The sequence below is a fragment of the Staurois parvus genome, unplaced genomic scaffold (assembly GCF_062004578.1).
Source record: "Staurois parvus isolate SC_StPar_1 unplaced genomic scaffold, SC_StPar_1.0 ptg000165l, whole genome shotgun sequence".
NCBI classification, from domain to species: domain Eukaryota; kingdom Metazoa; phylum Chordata; class Amphibia; order Anura; family Ranidae; genus Staurois; species Staurois parvus.
The window spans coordinates 11,372,101-11,391,180 of NW_028317961.1; the positions used below are offsets into that span (position 1 = coordinate 11,372,101).

Consider the following 19,080-nt stretch of genomic DNA (forward strand, 5'->3'; position numbering starts at 1 on the left):
CCTGAAGAAACCTGAAAGCATCCCCACGTGCCTGGTCAGCCTGGGTGAAAAAGGCTGCTCTAGCTGTACATAAAAATTGCAATAAATGATGTTTAATGGATGTCTAACTAGACTAAATTGTCTTTTTATATCTGCCTGAAGTTCAGCTTTGAATAAAAATTCAAATTTAAATTTCAGACCAGACATTTGATATCCTCAGCTGAGCTGTGACCTTTATCATCATAGTAGAACAAGGACTTGAAAGTATAGAGAACAGTTTTTAAATGCCATATGACTTCAAACAGATTTTGAACATATCTATAATGCATGATTTTCATTGTTACAAATAGTTTGCTGTCCTAGGTGCCGTTCTTCCACAGACCAGTTTGTTAAATTTTGCATTGTCTCTCTTTAAGAGGCATTTTTGTTTCTTTATTTAAGCAAATCAGTCATGTGTACTGGTAGTTTCCAAGAGGCTGCAATCATTCATCTCCTGCATCTCTTTCATTCCCTTGCTAGGGTCACGCCAGGCAAAGCTGTGTTTTCATTCTCAGTTTTTTTTCACCTGTTATGTACAGTTCTCTTAAGCACTTATTTCCTCCCTCTGGAAATTTGGAATGTAAACCTTAAGTCCCTGACTGAGGATTGCTACAGTAGCACAATTATTCTCCTTCTGATTGAGAGGTGATTTGCTATATATTTTTAAAGCCTAACTTTGGGCTGGATTACTGTCACGGGCTTCATGCAGGCAAACATTCTTCTTCCTTTGGAGAATCTTGCTGTCATGCAGGAATATTTCTATAGCTTGCAAATCAGTTAGTTTACATGCTGGAGGAAGTTCAGCTCCTACTGTACTTCTTGACTACAGCTGTAAATACTCTAGGTCTCATAGACCCCAGAACTACGGTCCCATCTCTCCCTATTGCTTTTCTGGGCCATTCACAAAATGGAGCCTATCCAGAAACACAACAGTCACCACCGCTCTGCCTGATATGATCTCACACTTCAGAGCACGTTTGCGATGCTCGCAGTAGGCTCCTGATAGCCATTCCTCCAATACTGTGTTGTTAACCGGGCACATGCACTTGGGATTGCAGAGATAATTTATTAAACAGGATAAAAGTTACAGATAGCATTGTCTAAAGTCTATTTAGTGTGTAAGGTGAGCTAAGACAAAACAGTCCTTAATGAGGCACTGCCCCAAACAATTATTGCACCCAAACTTAATAGGGTCCCACCTACCCCCTGGATACAATCATGGCAAGGTGTCAGTCCAAGAAAACAGTGGAACTTTCAAATGTGTGCAACGGGAAAATACAATCATACACAGTTAAACAGTTAAAACACCATTTTTTAAACAAACCTAATGTAACTCCAATTACATCATATATTAAAGCTGAACAGTTTTGTTGGCGTGAAGGATGGACGTGTGTTAAACTGCTTCCTCAGGATCCACATTTGTGCAGACATGAGATAAAGATAACTAAAGTACAAAAAAATACATACATATAGCATTGCTATGATTAAGGCCCACACAGGGCTGAAATGCATAAGAGTAGGACCACAAATGTGACTTATATCATATGTTTATTAAAATATCTATGCGATCCCAAGTGTGTGTGCCGGCTCAGAACACAAAATGGAGCCTGCTGCCATGTGCTTTGTGAATGGTCTGGAGGAAAGGACTGGTGGAGATGTGACCATAGCACTAGGAGCTATGAGACCTGCAGCGCTTGCAGCTAAAGCAGCCAGGAAGTACAGAAGGAGCTGGACCTTGTCTGACATGTAAGCTAACTCATTTGCAGGACATGCCTGCATGAAAGCGGTGTTACATAGTTAGTCTGGCTGAAAAAAGACAAAAGTCCATCCAGTTCAACCATAGAAAAAAAAAAGTTATAATCCTATACCCACAGTTGATCCAGAGGAAGGCAAAAAAAAAAACTCAGCAAAGCATTATCCAATTGGCACCTGCTGGGAAAAAAATTCCTTCCTGATCCCACAAGAGGCAATCGGATATTCCCTGGATCAACTTTACCTATAAATGTTAGTATCCAGTTATATTCTGTGTATCTAAGAAAGAATCCAGGCCTTTTTTGAAGCAATCCACTGAGCTGGCCAGAACCAACTCTTGAGGGAATCTATTCCACATTTTCACAGCTCTCACTGTGAAGAAACCTTTCCATGTTTGGAGATTAAATTTATTTTCCTCCCAGACGTAAAGAGTGCCCCCTTGTCCTCTGTGATCACCTCAGGGTGAATAGCTCTACACCGAGTTCACTACATGAACCACTGATGTATTTATACATGTTGATCATATCCCCCCTTAATCTCCTCTTCTCAAGAGAGAATACAGTTAGTTCCTCTAAGTTTTCCTCATAGCTGAGCTCCTCCATGCTTCATATCAGTTTAGTTGCCCTTCTCTGTACTTTCTCAAGTTTCCCAATGTTCTTTTTGTGAATCGGTGCCTAAAATGGAACGGCATATTCCAGATGAGGTCTTACTAATGATTTGCACAGGGGTAAAATTATATCTTTCTCTCTGGAGTCTATACCTCTATTAATACAAGAGAGGATTTTGCTCACTTTAGAAATCGCAGCTTGGCATTGCATGCCGTTATTAAGCTTGTGATCTACCAGAACTCCCAGATCCTTCTCCACCATTGATTCCCCCAATTGCACCCCCCTAGTATGTATGATGCATGCATATTCTTAGCCCCCAAGTGCATAACCTTACATTTATCAACATTAAATCCCGTTTGCCACATAGTTGCCCAATTAAAAAGTGCATTGAGGTCGGCTTGTAAGTTGGAGACATCCTGTAAGGACGTTATTCCACTGCACAGCTTGGTGTCATCTGCAAAGACTGAAATGGTATTTTCTCAGACCCTATATCGTTTATAAATATATTAAAAAGTAAGGGTTCCAACACTGAACCTAGGGGTACACCACTGACAATCACAGACCATTCAGAGTGCGAATCATTAACCACTACTCTCTGAATACGATCTTTTAGCCAGTTTTCTATCCATTTACATATGGATTTTTCCAAGCCCGTAGATTTACCTTACAAATTAGCCAGTGTCTTCCAGAGAATTTTGCCTGCTTTAAACTTTCCCAGAGTTAGACTTTAACACAAAACTGTTTTTTCTAAAAATGTTGTATCTGCAGAATAGACAATAGGTGACTGGTAAGAAAAAAAAATCTTAGAATTTACTGCTTATAACAGAGTTTTGGATACCTTTTTATAGTTACAGAACTCCCAAAAGATTTCCACATATGTCCCCATGCCCAGAATCTCCAATATCATTAGTCATATTATACCATTATGACTTCAAAAGATGTCAATAGCTTGGGTTCACTTTATATATTAATTGCTAGGTTATTTTACTTTACAAATTAATAGCTATTTAATAGCTTTTGCTGTTGTTTTGGTACAATCAAAATATGGAATTGAGCTACGGGTACTGTGAAATGTTATTCATGGCATCAGAACTGAAGTTGATTTCTCTACTTTGATTTTATTTTCATTACTGCAGAGAATCTTCATTCTTTTCAGTCTTCATACCACTGTCTTATAGGACAGGATTATCTGGTCAAAGTAATGGATTCTCCCAAGTGCCTGGGTCAAATACAAGATAAAGACCAGGGGCGGACTGACCAATTGGGAACTCGGGCACTGCCCGAGGGCCCGGGGTCAGTAGGGGCCCCATGAGATGCCCCTGGTACCTTTTTCATAGGCTTTTTGAGTTTGGGCAAGGACACAGGGGCCCCATGATCCCCTATTGCCCAGGGGCCCCATGAGTTGTCAGTCCGCCTCTGATAAAGACAGTATCACAAGTAAAGGTGCAACCCACTCTATGTCATTTGGCGCAGTGTTCCTCAGTTTATAATGTTCTGGTTACTTACTCGTTCTGATACATGCAACTCTCCCACGCCTTCAAAAGCTGGTTTCTGCAGACCTCTCCAGGGGTTCTAAAATCTGATCTGGAACAAGTCCTAAGACAGGACTGCGATAAGTAACCCACCTCTAATTTATATGCTCACCTTTTGACAGTGTCCTTTCCTGACATGGAGGGGCTTCAGGGCTGGTGGTTGCGGTACATTCCAGACCTGGGCAATAATGGCTGGGAGGACCTCTGGGATATCCCTTTTTACACACTGGTTTCACAGCGAGATCGGCTTATCCAATTCAAAATTGGATGCACGGCCTACTACACCACCTAATCATAAGACGGACTCTATAAGATGATCCGTTGCATCCACAGGACTACTGGAGGTGCAGACGTTCTCCGGGAGACTTCTCCAATATCTTTTGGAGTTGTCCTGCGATCGCCGGCTTCTGGGAAGAGGTACTGGTGGTAATCCATACGGTGATGCCCACTTTTCTGAGGCCCACTGTGAGTGTTTGTATGTTAGGTTTGGATGAGAATTCGATTCCGACAGTGGTGGAGAGAACGCTAGTTAGTGTCCATTTTTATGCTAGGAAGGCTATTACAATGACTGAAAAAATCCACGCCCCCATCTATATCCTTTTTGGAAACACCTAGTAAATCCCAACTTGCCATTATATAAGGATACCTACATTAATTGTGGTTGCCTAAAGGAATATGGCAGGGTATGGTCCAAGTAGCTGGCAGCACCCATGGCAGTCTCACCCTCTTCCACAGTGTAGGCTGGTCGAGTACCTTTTTATAGATGGATGGTCTGTTCTGGTATAAGGATATCTTTCCTCTTTGTGCTGTCATTTGTTTATCTCATATACTTGAATGTTATTTATGTCTCATGTTATTGTGAGCCACGCTTGTATGAGTGCAAGTGCTGCCCTAGCATGTACTCCAGCTTTTGTCATCACTGTTCTCTTACAATCCCTTTGAGGGTTCTACTTAAGTTGGTGTTTTTGTTGTTTGTGCTGTTTGTTTTCACAAAAACTTTAATAAACAGATCTTTTAAAAGAAAAAAAGGAATAGATTCTCTTTAGGCCTTATGCACAGTGGGTGTTTATCTCCGGTGCATGATGGCCGAGCATTTAGCTGCAAGTGGAGGGCACAAGTGCACCAGCTAACTCCACTGCTGGCAGCCTGTCAGACTATGAGAGGCTGACAACTGCTGTGCCCAGGACTAATGCTCGGAACACAGACTGCTTGTGTTCCGAGCATTCGCTCCTGGGAGCATACTGCCTTAAGTGTAGGTAACACTAGGTGCACCATCCAGTCCAGTGCAGCTATAGCAGCTGTCAGCCTCTAACAGAGTTTGACAGGCTGCCACCAACAGGGCTGTACAGTGCACTTGCGCCCTCCACCTGCAGCTCAACACCGGAGCCTCATACACCAGGGGCTAAACGCCCAGTGTGCGCAAGGCCTTAACCAACCTGTTGCTGATCTATTAAAGTTGCATGCTTCTTATCCTTCACCAAACACTGAATCAGAAACCCAGAACAGGCATAACTTGACATATGCACATGGTTGTTAAAGGAAAGTAACCTACTAGGAAGTAGAGCTAGGGCCAGGGCATCCTTGGCCAATACACCTTTAAAAGCAAATGTCAGTTCCCATAGTCTATACACTCAGTATAGAGACTGTCTTCATGCTCCTAACAGCATCATATCGTGGTGATCAGTTAACTGCTGCACAATATGAGCTGCACGCAGAGATATTGCTGTGAGGCTGCAGTCTAGAGCGGGGGTTTCCAAACTTTCTAAACAAAGGGCCAGCTTACTGTCCTTCAGTCTTTAGGGGAGCCGCAGAGTGGATAATTTCCTGGGAGCAAACAATACCTCATCATTGGTGTCAGGCGGGGGAGTAGTGCCCTATCAGTGGTGTCAGTGGCAGGGACTATGCCCCATCGCCGATGTCAGTTGGAGGAATAGTGAATGGAAATAACTCCCCATTTTTGGTGTCAGTTGGAGGAATAGTTCCTTGGTGTCAGTGGTAATTATAATAGCCAATTGTTGGTGTCAATGGGAGGACTCTTTCCTCATATAAGTTGGAGTAATAGTGCCCCATGGCCAGATAAAGACAAGCAAAGGGCCACAGTTTGAGACCACTGGTCTAGAGTATGAAACACAGACTACTGGAACAGGACCCATCCCTTCTAATTTACTTATTTGGACACACTGAAAGGACACAAACAAATAAAGGATTTGTGCTAAAATGCACAAATTCTGTAAAGCCAAATCATCTGCATGACATCCAGTCTACTACATTTTCAGGAGGTTAGCAAAAGCAGTGAAAGCATTCTTCTCTTGACAGCTTTCCTTTGATATTTGACTGATTGCTGTAGGTTTCAGTTCAGTTGTGTATAGTTGAAGTTTTATATTTAAAAAAAGTATATGCTACATGATAGGACCCTCAGAGATAATTCGTTCAGATAAAATTATTTCAACCAGGGTACTGAGATTGACAGTTGAAGCAATTCTTACACAAATGATAAGTATCCAGAGGAATATCCAAAAGCATCTGAAGCTTCTTTCAAAGTTGTCAACATTTCTTGTTGAAGGAGACTGTCCCTGTAATCTCCTAGGGGTTCATCTTGTCACAGAAGACTGTATAGTCAGAGCTATATCAGTGGCAGCATTAGAGCTATCCTTTGGCTGTGTATAGAAAACTGAAATAAATTGTAAATGAACTGAGTCCAATCAGTAAATCTGTCATGAAGTCTCCAAGACGAGAACTGCATGAAATATGGTGATTTGAGACCATGCTATACAAATCCACAACTGTCAGAAATCATGTCTGCGAGGAAGCAGGGAGCTGCCTTGTGGACACGTTGTGAATACAAAACTTTTCCTGTAAAGCTAGAGATCTGAATTACATACTGTGCCAGGGGAAATCAAGGCAGCTACAATAGCCAGGGGATCAATAAAAACTCTAAACAAGGCCAGCATGTAAATTACAGATGCCCAGAGACATTTCCCCTGATATGGCTGACTTCTCAATTAATTTATATTTGTAGTGGCTTATAATGAGAAACCGCAGCTGTAAATAAATGTTATATTTCGCTAATAACCTCCATGCTTTTTACTGAGTTCATTTGTAATTAACACATATTAGCAGTGCAAAGAGCAACCACAATATAATATTTCAGTATATTGTACATTTGTTATTAAACATAGTGTACCTTACATCTCTCAGGGTCAGGTTCAGGTGTGTGGACCCATCACAGATTTTAACATCAGTGTATGTGGTCAAATATAACTGATCCATATTTGCAGATCATAGGTTTAATTCACTAAGCTGCAAGACGTGCTGAAATAGATGTGTGGGAAAGGCACATGCTGCCTTATTTAGACAGAATATGCTGTAAATATACTGCTAAATAGAAGGAAGTAGCTACTACTTGTGAACCCACTTGATGTCATAGATCCCTTTGTGCTTTCTATAGGTATGCCTTAGATTTTTGATGTGACAACCAACAATTACAGCAACATTGAGCTTACAGTCTAAGGTCCCAACTCAGAACTATACAAACACATGAAGTACCCTTCCTGACACCCCAAAGGCCGGATGGCACTTCCAGAGGCAGGGACAGGCTAGCATTTCATCCCAAGGCTTAATCTATGGCTAAAATGACATGACCCAGAAATGACCTGAGAAGGAATATTGAGCGACAGTCACTTTTGTCTTTTAAGTGTTTTATTGCAGAAACGTTAACAAGGTGAGGGTTGAGGGTGGGAGATATCAGGCAGAGCACTTATAGATTCTCCAGTTTTACAGTGTCAGAACCTTGAAGCTGACTTGGCAACACAGTAAGCACATTCGCAAATTTTACTGCATCCTCCAAGTAAGTCACCAAGCCCTTCTAAGAGACCAACCTACTTCCTGGCTCTCTCCAGCAAGAGCCTCCCCTGGATCTTCTCCTTGGCACAACTTTCTCCAAATAAGGCAGGACAACTTCAGAACCACTTCACTACACATTAGACCTAAAACAGGCCTAACAGAAGAGCCAAGTCCAGCAGCACCTCCCCAGGCCTCAGCCCAGGAGAAGAGAGCGAGCAGATGGCCTGTCCCAAATATTAAAATCCTCCTACAGCATACACCACTGGCCTAAACTTCCTACTGGATTGGCTGAAGGAAATAAGAATATTCATAAGTCTTGTTTATGAAATCTCATACTATGACCAGTGGCACCAGTGACACCTACTTGTGACAGTGAGAAATCACAACCCAACTGAAGCTTTGGGAAAAACCAGGTAAAGATCTACACAATTAGTCTGGCTGACTACCACCCAGCCAAAAACTAAAGTGAGGCTAGTAGTCCCTGTTTAGGACAACGGGCTTAACACAGTGGTGTATTAGGTTTCGTGCTGCCTTAGGCAACACAAAAAATGGCTCCCCCCCGCGGACATTGACCAACAACACCCCAGCCCCCCCACCCGAAAGAGCCTTCCACTACCACCGGGCAACCCCCCACCCCGGCAAGAGGTAAGACACTCACCTTCACAGCTCCAGACATCTCCGGGAACAAGACTCAAGCTCTGCATTCACCATCAAGCAGCCTCTCTCAAATCCCACCTGGTCCGCATGCTGCGTGTGTCCCTTCTTCCATTCCTTTTTTCAGGGGACAGCGCTGCCCCCCTGAAAAATGCTGCTGCCCTAGGCAAATGCCTTGTTTGCCTTGTGGTAAATACACCCCTGGCTACACACATTCTAGAGCCAATTCAGACAGGAGCTAATTAACCTACCAGCATGTCTCTGCTGTGGAGGAAACTAGAGTTCCCAGAGGAAACCCACACAAGCATAGGGGGAACATGCAAACTCCATGGAGATAGTGTCAAAGTTGAGATTCAAACCAACAACCCTAGTGTTGCCAGGCAGCAGTGCAAACCACTATGTAGAAATACCAACCTCTGTACACTACTAATGAAACTATTTACATGTGTTTTTATTGGATGCCTCTCTATGAAGCAACATATATATTCCTCCATGTTATTTAGTCTTCAGGGAAACATTAAATAACTTGTACTATTTCCTTTAAAAAAAATAAGCAGATATCAGGAACATTTGTTTTGAATTTAGACACTTGTTGCTTTACTTTCCAGAACAGGGATGAAAAAAAGGTTTATTAGCCCATCAGGCATGCAGTTTCGGTTGATGTATATTCAGATATAAATATTACCCTAGCACAGTCAGAATCCAGCCTGCTGTATCTAGTAATATCCAGTTCCAGTCCGAGGTTGTGCAAAGGGTCAGACAGGTTACCGCATACCATGAGAATCTCATTTTCATTGAATCTAACTTGGTGGGAACTTTGAGCTCTCCCACCTATTCATACTTGATAACACACATTTTTCTGTAGAGGGAATATGCTAGCAGTTGCTACCACCTGGAAGTTATGTAAATCTGGTATTTTGAGGAACATGTCCCTTGATAAGACACATTGTATTACCCCATCTCTCCAGCAGAGAAATCTGTGCATTAAACATGTTCTCCAGGATACTTTACAAAACTGAGTTTTATCTCATTTCAAAAGCTTATACTGTATTATTTGTAACATAAATAGCCACCTAATATCACCCTACTTACATAAAAAAATCTTTAATCTCTCTATTTAAATCTTACTTTTTGTGGTGTAATGGATCCAGTAACTGATCTTGCTGAAGTTTGTATGGTAGTACTGCTCCACAGCCTGTCCTTGCAAGTGAGTATAATACAGTAGTTCTACAAAAGGATGAGCAAAGCAGGTTTCACAGGGGGTTCAGTGAACCCAATGGGAAGTCCTCAAACCCTTAATGAAAAATCCTAACCCTGACGTCTGTGGGTGCCAAAAACTACTATTTTTTTCTGGCTTTTTTAGAGCTAATTTGCAAGGTATTTTTTAAAAATGCATGGGTAGTTTGGAACTGCCATGGGGAACATGCAACAATGCAATTTTTGTTTTTAATTTTAATAAACATTGCAAAACCACAAATCCTTTTCTTCCACAAATAACATACTGGGGGGATACCTTAAAGTGGCACGTAAATTTGCGGAACAGTACAATATGAACCTTTAAAAGAGACATTTAAAAAATGGGTGAAAGTGACATAGGGATCCTTTTAGAAACAATCATGCAGTCTGGGGGGTGGGGGGGGGCAAAAAAGGGAGGACAGTGAGTGTGTGGCCTCCCTCTCCTGAACCATATCAGGCCACATGCCCTTCAAATTTTGGGAGATACATTTCAAAGGGGATGGTAGCCAAGCCATCCCTCCTTGCAAGGCACCTTGTCCTTGTGTTGGGGGACAAGGGCCTCTTCTCCACATTCGGTCACCATAAGGATGTGGGTAGGGTTTGTAGAGGAACTAATAGGAACGTAAAAGCCCCCGTTAGTATAATGGTGCACCCCAATTATCCTGGCGTTCCCGCAGGTGAATAAGAACAGAGTACAATAGTACCCCTTATTCCCCTCAAAAATTAAAATGTAAATAACTACACGCCCTGAAAAAGTAATTTAATCAAAAAATGTAAACAATGATCGATCTTCAATCACAAGTGACCCCCAGTCCAGTGATGTAGATTCATCATCAATGGCGGCAACTGACTGTCCACTGGACTACTGCCACTAAATGATAGTCAAATCCCTGACTTCTGTTTGTACACAAACCAGGTGAGGATCCTGGGTCATGTTATTTTGACTGCCATTTAGCAGCAGTAGTGCAATGGGACAGCATTATCAGGTGATGGGTTGTGGTGGCGAAAGGGAAACACTGAGACAGTGGGTCATTGTGGTTGATGCTGGATTTACCTTTCTGTATGATGTGATTGATGATGGGTTTACATCAGGGGACATTGTTTACTTTTTACTGCCCCCTTTGCAAGGTACCCTTCGTGGCCCGGTGTGGTGCACTTACTTGTATGCCATACATTTGCTTCGCTCCCTCTTCTGGCACCCAGGCTGCATGCTGGATTAAGGTCTAGTTTGATTTCTAGGGTTAACCCCCATGCTTTTTTTTTCATGTGTACTACCCCTTTAAAAAAGGGGGGACAAGAAGCTCTTCCCTACTCTTCTATTACAGAAGACTTGCCATTTGGAATATATTTTACCCTCATAGGGTCACATTAACATGTATTATCAACTACATGGTATAATAGAACATGTTTGCCCAAAAGTCAAGAAAATCATAAAACGAAATAAAGATGTCCCTGCCAGTGCTACAAAATGAAAAGAAAGTGTATAAAACAAATACTTATAAACAGAGAAGACACAGTAAAACAAACATAAAATAAAATTCCAAATTTCAAACTGTCCTCTTAAACATCCCCATAATCTTTCATTAAAAAACATGCTGTACTACACCGTCTGTTCATGTTATGCTTTAATCAACAGAACTTGTGAGTTACACTGCTCACCTACTAAAGGGTAACAATGAAAACAAATCATGGCTTGGATGGGAACAGTCCCCAACATTTCTACGAGCTTTCTGAAGCCCAGAAAAATATTTCAGATAGTCAGGTCCTGGATGGCCTATCATCTGTCCCCATTGTAGGTACTCCCATCAAATTCATATATTTTAGTTATTTTACCAATTCCTTTTTTATTACTATCCTGCTTTTGCATTTTTTGGAGTTCTGCAACCCCGGTCAAACCTACAAATGAAGACTTAGAATGCATATAGACAATACAAACTACTTACTCAGGTCCACATATTGCTTTCGTACACCAGTCCATCTTACTGCCATTAGTTGGTAGCCTTTGATATTGGAACATTTTTTATGTCCTTGTTTGCACTACAAGCAAGGCATTCCCAAACATACAAGCCACATTTTAAATTAGAATCTGATGTGTGATATATTATGTAGAAAAGAAAATTACTCAGTCTTGAGAGTCAGGAATAAGGAATGTCTCACCCATATTACATTGATGATCTTTCTATAATCTGATTGCAACGGATTATGTAGAATTCATAGCATATCAAAAGTCAAAACTGTTTTGGATGGAAGTGCTGGATAAAGTGGGAAAGGGGTAGAACCTCTGCCAGGCTCCTTTTGCTGTTTGAGTCCCTGATTCATAGAATCCTATTTGTCTTTAAGACTACTGTGAGGTAGACAGTAAGCATTAAAAACACGTGGTAGGAGACGGCATGATTGATGCAAAGGTGTTCCTGAGGTCCCTTCGCTGATGATCTTTGGGCTGTGACCGGGAGTAGGTCATTATACTCCAATGCGCTTTTTCCTGCGCTATCTGGTTAGTGCGTTTTGCAGCTATTCTCCTATCACAGAAGTCACGAATTTGATTGATACACGGATGTACTTCTAATGACTCTAACATCCCTATCACTATATGCACTTTGTTTTGGTCGGATGAATCATTAATACTTACCCGTCCATTGTTTGCATTAATTTGTGCGTTTAAGTTGGTGCATGTTATACCTTTAATGTATTTCTTTTAATCCGGATGTGCATACGCTAATTTCTTCTTACTACATGCTCAAGCGCTGCATTTTTGGTGTTTTTATTAAAAACATGACATTTTACAGTTGTCTTTGAAATACAAGGTGAGGGTAATCTTCCAGTGAAGATAACTGTTCTTTTGATGTGTAAGAGATTTCCTCTGACTTTAGAGAGAATGCCTCTCATTTCCTGTTGTGTCACTTGGACAGAAAGTGATGGGATATCGCCCCAACGAAACACAGAAAAGCCCCGTGTTACCCAATCAATTCCTCTCTCTGTTGAAAAAAAATGGCTTGATAACATTAGTAGTTCACTGGTTGATTGGAATTACTCTTTAAAGCGGAACTTCACCCCAATGGGGAAGTTCTGCTTTATGTCCTCCCCCCCCCCTTCTCCTTTACTACATTTGGCACATTTTTTTGTGGGGGAACAAGTACCTAGTGTTGATAGGTTCCCACTTCCCGCACCTAGGAGATCCAAGCAGAAATTCAGCCACCCCTTTCTTTGCCTACAGCCTTCTTGGATATGTTACAGGTCCCAGAAGGCTGCAGGACCATTCACAAAGCACATATGCCCATATGCATTGGGATGATGGCTAAAAAAGCTGCAAGGAGTCACAGCCAGCTTCCCATAGTAAACAATGCCGGTGCCTGGCCTCGTAGACCAGTAAAGAACCAGCCCAGGTAAGGACAGTTCTGGATCCCTGGACAGGTAAGTGTCTTTTTATTAAAAGTCAGCAGCTACAGTATTTTTTTAGCTGTTGACTTTTAATTTTTCTTTGGAGGGTGAAGATCCTCTTTAAGCTATTTAAGCTATTTGTTTTGTATTATGCACATGATAAATAATGAGACAAAGCTTTTATCCAGATTCAGTTCTGTATTTATTTCAGTGTAATTTTTTCATAAATCAAAAAGGCAATTGTCTTTTGTTTGACTTGAATTAAGAATATTTTGTGCTTTGGCTGTGGCAGTGAACAGAGTGTGCTGCAATGTAAACAAAGGCGACCCAAGTCCCGCTCCAGCGTTTTAGAGCCTTTGAAGTCTTTGCCAGCTTTGGTACAATGATATTTTTATGGCTAGATATTTCTCACAAGAAAACGTTTTTATTTAATTGAAGCTCAGGCTTGCAAGTCAAAAAGTGGACAACAGTAATGTTTCAGCCAGTAAACATCTAGCATAAGGAAGAGACATAAGACAGCAGGAAAGAAGTAGACGTCAGGTAAAGCTAAACAATTCAACCCAGACAAAATAGTGGAAATGTTTATGCCACTGGAAAGCAGCAAATGTACTAAATGTGTTAAAACTGGATGTTTCAGAACAGTTTGGTACTTTCTCTTATTTTTTTTTAATTTGCACTGACATAAATATTGGCAAAAGATTATTATAACAATACATAAACTTCGGGTATTTACTTCATCTAAGGGCTTTTAAGCTGCATTTAATACATTTTTGTTTTTGGGTTTAGAAACACTTTAAAACTGCCTACTAATATAATTTAGTAGAACCAGAACATTTAAGCTAGCAATACATGGATTGAAATTCGGCCAGTTCAGGGACCAGCCACTGTGATTGAACAGTTACTCTACTGATCGACTTCTGTTCAACTGCCCTCTTGGTATTTTTTTTTGCTCAATCAGCGCTGCACGCTATAGACTGCAGCATTGATCTGTGAATTCTGAGAGCAGGAAAATCTCCTCACTGTCAGAATACAATGGGAGTTGTTTACTAAAACTGAACAGTGCAAAATCTGGTTCATAGAAATCAATCAGGTTCCAGGTTTTATTGCCAAAGCTTACTTGAACAAGCTGACATTAGAAGCTGATTGGCTACCATGTAGAGCTGCACCAGATTCTGAGTGCACCAATTTTAGTAACTCTACCCCAATGACTCAGCAGAGAGGATTCCCCCATCTACATCGAGTGTGTGGACAGGGAAATCGAGTCAGTTTTCGTTTCCAATATTTGCATTAATATTTTGACAATACCAAGGTACAAGAATGCACAAGTACCATAATTAGGTAATGAGCTCCACAGACAGACATTATAAGCTGCATAAAAGCACATGTAAGTGCTACATTCCAATAAAATATACAAACAAAAATTGGTTTCCTGAGTTTTTGGCGAACACAAAACAGAATAAATGAGAATTGGCAGGGTGGGTGAACCCGCTGGGGAGTCCCCAAACGCCCTTATCTCAAAGAATAGATAAACTGTGTGATTCTCCTAAAAATATTGTCTGCCCCTCGTTCAAGGGAGAAGCAAACCCAGGGCGGCCAAGCCACAGCCTTCTGGCCCTTACAGACATGTTGGAATGCCAAAGGTAAAGAAAATAAGAAAAAAAAGGGGGGGGGGGAGTGGTAGAGAACAGGAAAGGAAATGAAGGAATGTGGAGCAAGTAATGCCACTGAGTCCCTAAGTCAGTTTTTCTCTTTTAACCCACTGGTTGAACTAAAAAACTGACCCATGTATGGCCAGCTTTAGCAATTTGGTAAGCTGCAATATATAAAATTTTTGCTTTTTGGTTTAGATGCTTCGTAAACCGTTTGTTTGAATTGAATCGCAACAATGGCTTGACCTTAGGTACATCATTGTCAATGGAGAAAGATTAACACAGCTATAGTTTCCATTACACTTAAAGTTCCTCATCAAGGAAGACGTCATTGCCGGAAAATCCTGGAATGGAGCTGCTTTCATGTTGTTTCAGCCACTGACGCTTTGTCTAAAAGCTTAATTGAATCTGAGCATTATCTTCAAACTTGCATTGGCACAATAATCTGCTTTTATGTAATTGTATGTTCTACCCCTTAATAAATTAAAGTGATGTCTTTGTAATCTACTTTCATGCCTAAAATACCACCCTAAATAAGAAGTGATGCAATAAAGAGTGTTGTGCTGCCATTGTACAAAGTATTAGTCAGACCCCATGAGTGAGTACCATCAATTGCGTAAAGAAACTTATGTGTAATTTTTACGCAATTACTGCACACAAATTATTTACAAGCAATAGAAATTATTCATGGCTTTTAACTAAATCACAATAAACTACAAATTATTACAATGTGTTTCCGTGCTGATGTTTTACCAGACAATAAGTGAGGTGAACTCTCCAACAGCAACAGAGACAGAATTAAAAAACTATTATTTAAGAGTAAGGGAAGGCTAGAACCCCTATCATATTTGTGTTTCTGTATGTGTCCATGTTGCATTGTTTCCTTCTCCTATCCGGTAAAGCACTATCACCTGAACAGAAAGTAAGGGAAAATCCTCTTCAATGGAGCCCCAGATAGCAGATAAAGACCCAAAGGAATTCCAGTCCCTCTCCACTTTATCCAAAACTAAATGTTTTTAGCTTCATAAAGTCTTTTTTTTCATTATCAGTGCTAGTGACCCACAGAACAATGGTTGAGCATGTCCTAAGTAACTGTATCCATATGTAGCTGAGTACACAGTACTTAGGGGCTTCCAGGTTTAGTGTGCAAATAAGTGCACCATGGAGAGATGTGTATTCCGCAATTAACTTTTATGTGAATACACATTGGGGCTGATTTACTAAAACTGGAGAGGGCAAAATCTGGTACAGCTGTGCATGGTAGCAAATCAGCATCTAACTTCAGCTTGTTCAATTAAGCTTTGACAAAAAAACCTGGAAGTTGCACCAGATTTTTCATTTTCCAGTTTTAGTAAATCAACCCCACTGACACTTTAGTAAACCTGGAACTCACTTAAAGTTTTAAAGAAAAATCAAGTTCATCTAGTACTAATTAAATGAGCATCAATAAGTGTGAATAGTTATGTTTGCCCAAAAAAACTGTTTTCTCTGCGGTGAACATTAGGCACATTGCTCCCATGAACATCTGAGTCAAGGAATGCACAGAGATAGAAAGGTTGGATAGGAATACTTGATTGAACTTTAATACATTATATTTTACTTCAAAACGTTAGGCATCACTCTAACTCAAAATCCGAATGTAAATTACATCCACTGCATTCTCTGTATACATTTAACCCTAGAATTTGCATCACAAAGTACAGATTGACAATAGGCCTCAAAGTCTTTTGTAAAGGAAATATACATTTTTCTTTACGTGTTGTGTTTTTTTTTAGTTATTAATTATGCTCGATGCTTGTTTTTCTTTTAAATCAGGTAGACATGAATTACTATAAATGTGAGTTTAGTGCTGGACTTAATTAGATGGTCAAGCATGCTTTGCAAACAGAATGTCATGGTGTACTGTGTGAAAAATATTTATTTGTACATCACATTAAATTTTATATACAAGGGGTCTCCAAATTTTCTAAACCAAGTTTAGGCCAGTTTATTGGCCTTCAGGCTTTAGGGGGGGCAGGACTGTGGCCAGCGGGAATGGAAACTAATAAACTATTAAAAGGAGGAATAATTCCCCATCCTTATGTCAGTGGAAGAAATGGTGCCCCATTGTTAATGTCATTTGGCAGAATAGTGTCTAATATTAGTGGTTGGAATAGTGCCCCAAGGGCCGGATGAAGGCAAGCAAAGGGCCATATCCAGCCAACATTTGGATACCACTGATATATACAAATACTTAAAAAATAAAGTCAGCTTAAAAACTCAAAGAAATTAAAATAAAGCTGATCAAAAACCATCATAGTCTTCCTTTAATGCTAGAGAGGCTGCACCTAAAGTGAAACTATTTCCTTTCATTTCAAAAAAAATGCTTAAGTACTTAAGCATCTGCACTTACAGTTTCCTTTTAGTCCCCCTTCAAGGTTTCACAAATAACTGTTCAGCCTGCCAGTTAATGTCGCTTCCTGGGATGGTGTGGCAACAATGCTGCACTGCTCCTGAATTCAGAGCAGAGTTGCCACTCTGTTATGTATGCTGCACTCACTTGTTTTGTGGTGGGATGAAAAAAATGTTGCAGGGGGCATGTCTATCATCATTGTTGCTTATTAGTCAGCAGATAGCCACACCTAGTCTTGCCCACAGCTTTCTGGATTGACAGCACTGCTTCTGTTGCTGAAACCCACCCACTGTGAACTGCAGTGTCTGAGAGGAGGAGCACATGAGACATGAAGGACACAATGAAGGAAGATTTAGCTCAATCAGGGAAGTTAAAGAAAGTTTCTTGTTTACTTTATGAGGCTTGTGTATCACAACGTAACTGGATTTGGTACTTTAGTTGTACTAGAGATAAGGGGGTGATATGTACAGATTTTTAGGCACTGTTAAATGCCAAAGATTTATATACTAGGTAATCATTTGTACATTAAAATAGTAGCACACCAATTATGTCCTTAATAGACTGTGCAAAATTAATCTAGACATTGTATTTGAATGATGTTGCTTGTTTTGTTCGTTGCTTCTGAAGTAACCTGCTTTGAACAACACCCTATTACGTTATATAAATTTAATTTTGAATGTATCAGATTAGTTTAAAATTTGAGATATAGTGATTTCTATTCCTTGAGATTTCTTTTTCTTGTGTGAAAAATTTGCAGATACAGCACACTCAGGGGAAATTGGCACTAAGAAAAAAGTAAAGCGACTTTTGAGCTTTCAGAGATATTTTCATGCATCAAGGCTTCTACGAGGAATTGTGCCTCAAGCCTCCCTGCACTTATTGGATGAAGACTATCTTGGTCAGGCACGGGTAAGCTTAAATAAACTACCTTTTTACACACAGTACTAATAATCAAGCCTTTGCTAAAGGATTATTAGTATAATACATGTTTTCACTAACATCACTTTTTGATCTGTGCTGTCTAGCATTTATAATCTTCATAGTATGCTTAATAAGGAGTTCACACCTTTTCATGTGTATGTTTATTATCATTTTTATGTACAATTTTAATGTGCATTTACATGTGTTCTGCGCATGGATATTGTCAGACAATGAAATGTTGAGTATAGTTGATGTTGTTATGGGAGGAGTTGATTACCATGCTCTGGAAGCATGACAGACTGGTTGTAACATGCATTTTCATGCTCTCCCATTGCCAACAATAATACCAATGTGTCAGTGCACTTAAAAATGGACCTGCACCTTTTTGGCCAATGCATGTCAACACAGCACACAATCGTAAACTATCACCTTTAAAAACAATGGCTAAGCAGTGCACATGCACTGAAGTGCATTCCAATGAAAAAGGTGTGAACAGGGCATATAGCTCTCACATGAGCTGTAGTGCAAAATCTAAACCTACTAGGTCTCAGCAATAGACAAGACTTCTTTCTCAGTAAGGGCTCGAGTACACTTGTGGCAGCCCTTGCCACCTCACTGAAGCGCTATCCACAGTGGACCACTTTTCAGGGGGCTGGGAAGAGATATATCGACTCCGTACTGCCAGTTTCAAGCCCATAAGCACACACCATCACAATACAACCATGTGCATTCCATGCAGTTTGAGGGCAGTTGGGTGCAGCCCTATTCACTTGAATGGGTAGGATTTGGTGGTGATACTGCCCACCAAACACAACAGGGGGTATCATTACTGTATGTATGACCCCCCTCTGGCTGCTGTGTTGGGTTAAGGGTGGCAGCCAGGGATAGCAAAACCGCAGTTCAACCTCCTAGTTTTAACACCACTACCCTGCCTTCCTGACAAAAGTGTAAACCAGGCCTAAACATCCCAACATTTATTCTGTATCCAGTTATTAAAAATAATTTCTGATCTTTAAAAAAAGAGAACTATAAGAAAGTATTATGTATCATATAAACTAAAATGTGTTTTACATAAAAGAACATTATGTAAAATATTA

At 40.4% G+C, this 19,080-nt stretch overlaps 1 protein-coding gene across 2 annotated transcripts in view; it reads left to right on the forward strand.

Moving 5' to 3' along the window:
* PDE7B (phosphodiesterase 7B) overlaps nucleotides 1–19,080 on the forward strand; it is a 460,575-nt gene that overhangs the window by 402,982 nt on the left and 38,513 nt on the right. For both annotated transcript variants that reach the window (XM_089676206.1, XM_089676205.1), the window contains one exon: nucleotides 17,820–17,971. In XM_089676206.1, the coding sequence (XP_089532332.1) occupies nucleotides 17,820–17,971 (152 nt within the window). The remainder of the gene's footprint in view (nucleotides 1–17,819; nucleotides 17,972–19,080) is intronic.